This window comes from Berghia stephanieae, chromosome 4 (assembly GCF_034508935.2).
Source record: "Berghia stephanieae isolate SIO BIC M18660-M18661 chromosome 4, UCSD_Bste_1.3, whole genome shotgun sequence".
Taxonomy (NCBI): domain Eukaryota; kingdom Metazoa; phylum Mollusca; class Gastropoda; order Nudibranchia; family Aeolidiidae; genus Berghia; species Berghia stephanieae.
The window spans coordinates 36258646-36267318 of NC_088363.1; the positions used below are offsets into that span (position 1 = coordinate 36258646).

General features: G+C 35.7%; 1 protein-coding gene across 1 annotated transcript in view; it reads right to left on the minus strand.

The window, feature by feature from the left end:
• Positions 1 to 1314: 1314 nt before the first annotated feature.
• Positions 1315 to 8673, minus strand: part of LOC144970489 (uncharacterized) — a 7627-nt gene continuing 268 nt past the window's right edge. The window contains exons 1-2 of the mRNA XM_078910187.1: position 8673; positions 1315 to 6385 (exon numbers count right to left, since the gene is read on the minus strand). The exon at position 8673 is cut by the window's right edge and continues 268 nt beyond it. Of these exons, the coding sequence (XP_078766313.1) occupies positions 3892 to 6385; position 8673 (2495 nt within the window). The 3' untranslated portion in view covers positions 1315 to 3891. The remainder of the gene's footprint in view (positions 6386 to 8672) is intronic.

An 8673-nucleotide genomic window follows, 5' to 3' on the forward strand; every position in this document is an offset into this window, starting at 1 on the left:
AACAGTCAAATGTATAGTTAGAGTTTTTGGAGATAATATCTTTTTCCTTGTAAGCCATCTCTCTGTTAGGTATGTATTATATTTTTTGTTTTTAATTTTCCGTTGAATTTATAATGTAAACATTGGAGTGTATTCCTCTTAGTGGGATCCTGTGCTGCTGGTTCGGGTAAGTAAGTGGGATCCTGTGCTCGTATCTGGATGAGACTGGGTGATGCTCTTGGGTTCCTATTCCCGATTTGTACCATTCCCCTTTGTCTTGCTTTTTCTAGGGTGCTTTAACCCTCTCCTTACCAACATCCGTTACAATACAACCAACATTTCTCTTATTCATATTCACTAAAGAAATGATGTGTATCACAAGAATTTTACTGCTATTATTTCTGAGTGATAAAAAATCTATTTTGTGTTAGTTGGATGAGACGGTTTGGGAAAAATCCTGAAAATGGATGGTGTAATTCTAGAAGTTTTATACTTTCCCATTTTCTTCCTTTTTACTGGCACTGATATGACCTAAATGTGTCGCAAGCACCATAAAACCCTTAAAAACAAATGCAAGCTCAATTTGTAAATATTGGCAAGCACTTAAACCACAAGCAAATTTCAATAAAGCATCCAGTTGCATGCAATCAAAAGCGTCATTTCCACTAAACTAAGAGCTAAGAGTTTTACAAGGGGTCCCTGGCCAACAGCAACACTTAACATGTAGGATGTGACATAATGCCTGTTAGGCGATATTACATTTTTTTTGGACAGAGACAATGCTGTTAACAGCCAGGTACTCATTTTACACCTGAGAATGGGGATAGAATGTGAGTAAAGAGCCTTTTCCAAGGACTTAACTGCGCGCAGAGCATAGCTCGAACCCAGGACCTTCTGATTCAAAAGCAAATGTCATACCACATAGCCGCACAATGGAAGGTAAATAGGCCAAAAGACGATCTAAGAGCAAGCTATCAGAGACCCTTCGTGATGAGTGTGAGACTACAGTCCAGTCTCACCAAGCAGAGAGACAGGACAACAGCCAAGAGAGATTCAATATACCTAAGAGAATGATACGTAGTTTACAAAAGAAAATATTCCACAAACATGTAGTATAAATCTGATGATTGTCTCTCTGCATCAAAATGTATTCTAATATTTTGATGGTTTAGGCAAAATCTAGTCCCAATCCTGGATAAAGACAAGAAGACACGTGGGAGGAGATGTCTGATAAAGGAGGACAGAACGTATAGCTATTATAATAGCTGTCAGATAAGTTAATTTACTAATATAAGTGATCTAGTGAACTAGATGAAAAAAAATTTTAAAAAGAGATTTTAAGGTTTCTGATGTGTGAACAATATTTATTTAGATGAATAGATGGGAGATGGGATGTGGTTTCATTTCAATTCGGATACAATATTTACACAGACACACTCACTCACACACATATACCGTCTTTCTCTCTCTTTTATTTGTAAAAGACTAGAGGGAAGAAATGTAATGAAATAATGGCAGTAGAAATTCTGTGGAGCAATTAAAATTTTGATATTCAAAACTCATCATCAACATCGCATGGACTTTATTAATACGTATTAAAAGTAGATGTGAGCATCTATGTCCTTAAGTGATATGATTATTTTGGCACTGAATTTCTTGATTTATTCCTATTCTTAGTTTTGCTAAATAGCGTTGGAGCACTGTTTACTATCAAAACAATGACAATACACATTGGAGAGTGAAAGCGTAACTGGTATTCCCTTTGTAAACAGGAGAAATACACATTCTAACGTCTTTAGGACGTGTCTTTTCTCAGGCACTGGTCCACCACTGTACTGTATGTATTCACAGGTCTCACCAAACTCCCTTTTTCTACCATCTTGAAAACCCCGGAATAACGCCCCCCCCCCCCCCCCCCCCTGGATAACGACATAATTTCCCAGTCCCGGGCAATGTCGGTATAAAGAGGTTGCACTGTATGTACAGATTTTAAAAAAAGACCCAGCTTTTGTCAGAATTTGATGGTTGTTTCCATTGCTTTTTACAAAAGATTAGCAACTGTGATTCTACTTTTTCTCTATCTTCTCCAGAAGTTATGTCTCATCACAGTTACCATCTCTTGCTGAAAACGATGGAAATGATGGTCCTATTCTGACAAAAGTCACACATTGAAAAATCGGCCCTGACAGATGTAAGGTTTAAAAATATGAAAATATTGTTAAGGAAATATGTTTCATTGTAAACAACAGATAGAGTGTCTTTAAAATCACTTTTTGGATCAAGTTCTCTACGACATAAATACTGGCCTGAGACCGCGGGTTACTTGTATGTAAATTAGATAACATTTCTAAAATAAACAATTTCAAATTGGTTGATGAGCCTGACTTGAGGCGTGAATAAGTAAACCTGGCGATCAGCAATGAAGATGAATAATTAATGTAAGAGGATTGCTCCTAGATACAAAAAAACAAAAAAAAACAACAAACAAACCAAAACAGACCCCCCCCCCCCCTCTCCAAAAAATAAAAATCCCCTCAAAGGACAAAAATAAAAACAAGTAACCTGTACTGTAGGAAATCGAAATGCGATTCAAAACGACCTTCTGGAGGAATAGGTTTATATTTATTTACTTCACTTATAACATCTGAATAGGCCGACATATAAGTATTTATTTGCAAATCTGATAACCCAAATTGTTATAGGCTCATTGTTTTAATAAAAATACACTCAAACCAATACAAAACATTCTCCATTACAACAATGTTAAATCAAGCCTATAATCATGTTCAGTTATCAGACCTGCAAATATGTGCATGCAGGAATAGAGCAATACTAGCAAATTAGTGGGTGCCCACTATATTACCTGACATGGCGCTTTTTTGCAAAAATATTAACCCCAAACTTTGCAAGCTAAAAACAGAAAAATTTGCAATTCATTTTCCTAAAATCCCATAATTTGTTCATGAAAGAGAAAGGTATTTGTTTTTAAAGGTTTCACGGCGCTTGCAACAAATATAAGAAGGTCATATCAACGCCAGGAAAAAGGACGAAAATGAGATAAAAGAAACTACTCTTGATTAATTATCTTTCACATTCTACACGAGCAATCAAATTAAAAGTAAAAAGAGTCTTTTTTTGTCTTTGCAAAATCTCGACAATTTTGCGGCCGCAATTCACATCAGTGATATTTTGCAAGCGATGCAAAAAAACAAAAACAAACTGCCATGCCAGTATTACCTCAACAAACAGAATAGCATACTGTTGCAAATATCTTTTCCCCCCCCCCCCCCCTCCCCCTTCTGTGACATAGACAACATAAGAATGCAGCAGCTCAACCAATCTATCAAGGATCACAATCTCAAAGGATTCTGGATAAACAACAACAATTATGAGCCTTATTACTAATGTAAATCACATTTCATGCACTTAGTTGAATATTTAAATACTGCTTCCAAATTGAAAATTTCTTCATTCTCAAGCACAAGGGGATTGATCAAGGAGTGGTCAAAAAGAGTGAATGTTGTCTAGTTTTTATAAGACTTTGAAAATGTAAAGTAAATGGAATGTGTAGTCGAATTGGATGAGCACCACATTTGCAAGTCAGTCTGTTTTGACCCATGCTGGCTCCTCAACCCAATTTGCAGGATTTAGAATTATATCTGACAGAAAATATTCGGTGATACACTCGTGCTCATTCATCAGGTAGCAGGCAATTATTACTGGTTTGTCCAACCTATATCACAAAAATCATATTGACTCTTGGCAGAAGAGAAGTTGGAAGACCCAAAGACACATGGAAACAACCACTGGAAGATCCCTAGGTCCCACAAAGGAAGACAGAGATACAAGTCATGTAAGTCTGTGGACCTGATAGCTTTTGAACGGACCATTTCTTTAACTTTTACCTATTTGTCATTCTGTTACTCCAGATGTGTGTAAAACAGTCTCTTGCTGTGGTTGTTGAATTACCTCTTGATGTAATCCCACTGTGCCATTCGCGTCTGCATTAAGAAGAATTTCATCCTCTTTCACCATATTGAGTTCTATAACACCCTCCTTCTGCTGCAGCCGTTCCAACAACTCACTACTCAAGGTCATTGGTGACACGTTCATCATTGGTAAAACCGTTGGAGAGATTTCTGTTGGAAGGGATGCAACCTCCATGACTATATGATGTTGTTTCAATTCTTCAGGATTTGAAGGCTCAGTACTTGCATCACATATTTCAAATTTAAGCTCGTGTTGTTGATTGTTACCAGTGATTGAATCAGAAAATTGGGAATTAGAATGAGAATCAATGGTTGCGGCTATTTGTGCCGGCAATCGTTTTTTGGTAAAAGGTTCAAATTTCCTTCTTTTTGTGTTGGTAGTTAAAGATTCATCAGAGTTTGACAATGGTCTTTTGAGTGCTTTTTTAGCCTTGTCAAGGGAGTGGATGGATATACTTCTCTGATGTAAAGCAGTTGAAAGGGAATCTTTTGACATGAGACCTAACTCCTCCAGGACATCTTTCAAGGCTTGAATGGTATCTAAAGCTGTCTGTAAATCATTTGTCAAATCTTCCTGTGAAATTTCTGTTACATTCATCACCTTCCCATATAATTGGGATAAAATTTCCAAAGCCTCATCAGCCATCCCCACACCCAACCTAGTAAAAAGTTTATCGTAGATTGCTAACCTGGTTTGAACTGTTGAATTTTGGGCAAGTTTATGTAAACCAGAACCCATAGAATTCACCATTGGATCTCCTGGGATATCAACACTTGAAGGAACAGAGCAATACGACGACTCAAACTGAGTGTTTAATCCATACTTGCTTTCTAAGCCATTTGGTACAGCTGGAAGGTCAGATTGTGACATGGTTTTATTCATTTCAAAGACAGAATTGACATCTGGCTCATACCCTAACACCCCGTTGTCACTTTGGTGTAGGACGACATCCTCAAATACTTCTGTCTGCTTTAACAAGTGGCTAAACCTGTCTGTGTTTTGGGATTGACTAGACGATGGCAATGATGAATTGGGAGGGGATTCCATTTCCACTGTATAATCTGTATACTCTTCCTCTACTTCTCTTTTTGGTATCTCTACTAAATATTCTTTCTCTCCATCATTCACAACACATTTAGTGACTTTAGGAGGTGATCTACTTGGTAATTTATTCGGGGAAAATATATTGTTTACAGCCATATCGGGTCCAAAATCTTTGGGTTTTCGAACACGTTTACTCTTTCGAGGTGTGAACAACGCACTGTCGTGGATAGACGGATCTGGTACATTAGCTCCTTGTTTCTTTGATTCATTCAATTCTTTCAAAGCCTTCATTCTCATCCTTACCAATAACTTCCTGCGTATGTTAAGCTGTTCAGGTTTCATGGCTTGGCAGTGCTCACAGTCTTGAAGATGGAGGTGTTGAGGGCCGAGACATGCCAAACAAAGACTGTGCCCATCCAAGGGGGACATGTATTTTCCACAGCTCTCACAATTTTTATCTTGTGGTTTGGATGGCCTTACATCTTCTAACTGACCCTGTGCCTGTATTTGTTCCAATATTTTTGTTTTTGGAATTCTCTGTGATGTTACAGACACTTTCTTTGGCAGGCCATCGGTCTGCAGTTTATGAAATAAATCTTGTAGGTTTGCAACTACTTGAGAATTACTTTTCCCATCTTCACCAGTGGACATGATGACAGTGTAAGATCTTTTGTCTCCAACAGCATTGTCATTATTTGCCACAGCGATAATAGACTCTGTATTAGAATTTAATGAATTTAAAATGTTAGATACAGTGTTTATTTCATTGGATTCACCTTCAGACTTATCTTCAACAAATGAGTGGTCAGAAACCACCTTGTTTTCATCTGTGTTCAATGGAATACTTTGACTAATACTATCATTATCCCCACTAGATGTCTCTGTTACCACCTGTTCATTATTGACTGGTGAAGATGGTTTGTCTATTAATTCTGGATTCATAGCCATTGACGAGCTCCCTTCATTTCCATCACCACTAGGATTGATTTGCACTTCATCGATTATACTTTCCTGTTGATCACATTTTCCATGCAGATGTTTATTCCTCTTAGTGGCAGGTCTTGATTTAGGCAGCTCATCTTTCAATCCCATCTTAACAGCTCTAATGTGACTTTTTGCATTGTGTAAATCTTTTGGTGTGACATTTTTACCAACAGCTGATTTTATTTGTGACACAGGCACACCCATGTCCATTAGGGTTCCCACCATCCGTCTCTCATCTTTTGTCATCCTGCGTACTTCTGGGTATGAATTATAAATCTCCTCTGTGCAAGGGTGGCTATGTTTGTGATAAGAATCTCTGATGATTAAATAGTCCTCTTTCCTACACGCACTGATGCTGATGAATGCACGGCAATCTATCTTGTAACTCCTAATGAGAATAAAAAAAAGAAAACAAAATGTTTGAGAAAATAATTTGTTATAGAAAAATTCAAAAGTTTATATTGTTAATACAGTTTCATTTGAATATACTAGTAAAGAACCCGCAAACGGGAAAATAAAGAATACAAAGAACAGGCACTCATAAATTATTATACTACTACTATTGTATTGAGGAAATTAATATAGACTGTATTGTGGAAATTAACATAGATCGAGATGAATATTTTGAGCCACTGACAGTCAAAATTGGTAGGTAATAAAGTTTGTAGGTGCGTGCAAATGAAACTTGGAACAAGGTGGCCAGATGGCAATTCCCAACACCAAATGACCAATCATTATGCCCTAGCAGATTTTAAACAGAATCATTGGAGCCAACAGGTGATAGAAATACGCTTAATCTAAGTTTGCAAGTTACTCAAATATCAATCTGTAAAAAAATTCTTTATAATTTTTTAATATGCCAGTAATTCTGTGCTCATTGGCAAAAATTCAACATGGGTTATACAGAACTATTTTGACCCCCAACTCTATTTTAAAAAAATTATTATTAAGAATAATGTCAGCTTTGTTCAATGAAAGACTGGATATACAGAAGGCAATTATGACAGATGCCTAAAATCATTCCTAAGGAATAACGAAATTAAATATAGAAAATTAATTATTTCAACCTGTTATTTTCAAACAATACTCGACTGCTAAACCAAACACTTCAAAAGGACCTTTCAATGCTGTAAGCTTGGTCTAACTCTTGTGAATAAAATATTATAGAATGGATAAGTTGACACAATTTATGTTTCTAGACAAACACAAGACACAACGATATTTTGGATTAAAAAAAAAAAAGAAAAGAAAAAAACAAAATCAACACCAATACAAGCACACAAATACAAGTAGACATGATCAATGCAGAATATTCTCCATTTCTTTAGAATTAACTATTCACTATTTTAGACACTATTTTTTCTCAAAATATCATGATATCTTTTTCTATTGTGTGATATTCATAGTCCAAATGAAGAAACTGAATATATAAAAATAATTCATTTATTATCAGAGGATTTTAAAGCATGTGCAACAAATATAAACGCATGGGTGCAAGTAGGTTTAACTAAAAAATCCTGAAATCCATTTCCAACAAATTCAAAAAGCCTGAGACTTATTTTAAAAATATAACCTACTGCCTCAAAACACTATTATATTTGGGTGATCAAGAAGCTGGAAATGAATTAAAATCCATTTAAAAAATCTGGAATTCCGGGTTAAGCCGTAAATCTTGTACCCATGTAAAAGGGAAAAGATTTTCTCCTCATCCATTTGAACGGAAAATGAAGAGGATACAAAGTTTTATAAAGCTTGAAATTGTACGTAAAATATAAGGGCTTCCTATGTGTAAATGATATTAAATAAGTTGACTTAGGAACTTGTAATAGTTCATTTTTGTCAAACACCATCATTGGAAAACAGAAAAATCGGTAGTCAATCTCTTATATTGATTTTAAAAAGTAAAACTAAATTATTCATCCAAAAGAATCCCCAACACCCCTAAACGTTTTTGCTTCCTTTCAATCCTGAAATGAAAAAAAATAAAAAAATAAAAAAATTAAACAATCCACAAAACAAACCCCCCTCCCCAATAAAAAAACAAAAACAAAAAAAAAAAAAAACCAAAACAAAAAAAACCCAAACCAAACAAACAAAAAACAAAACAAAACCAAAATCAGCAACACACAATAGACTGTATACTTAGTTTGATTTTAATCTTGATTTTTAAGTTTGTAACTGAATATGCTTGAAGTTTCAAAACCAAAGCAGACTTTTGAAATCGTATGCTAAACAATGTCTGAATATTTTGATATTAGTATTAGGCATACTTTGGAAAATGCTAACTTCAACGTTGTATCCTTTACATTTCTTCTTTTTCCAGCTTAACACGTATTCTGTAGGGTTGCCATAACGAATGCCACATCATCATGCATCTCAGTTCAGAGCATCATCTTTCTCCAGGCCCAGTTTACGTTGTATTCTTTACACACATTACCCAACTCAACAGGGGTAAATGATGCTAGCTAGAACTAGAAGTACAAAAATGACACCTACCAGGCAACTTGCACTGTATGAAATGAAAGATGGGTTCCTTATGGCCTACTAGAAAAATAAGTGTAGCACTGTGAAGTCCACTGAGCATGGGGGATCTGAGGAAGTGTGCTATTTAATGTTCTAATTTATTTTGAAATGCTTAATGAGATTTTACATCACACTAAAGGAAATAAACAAACC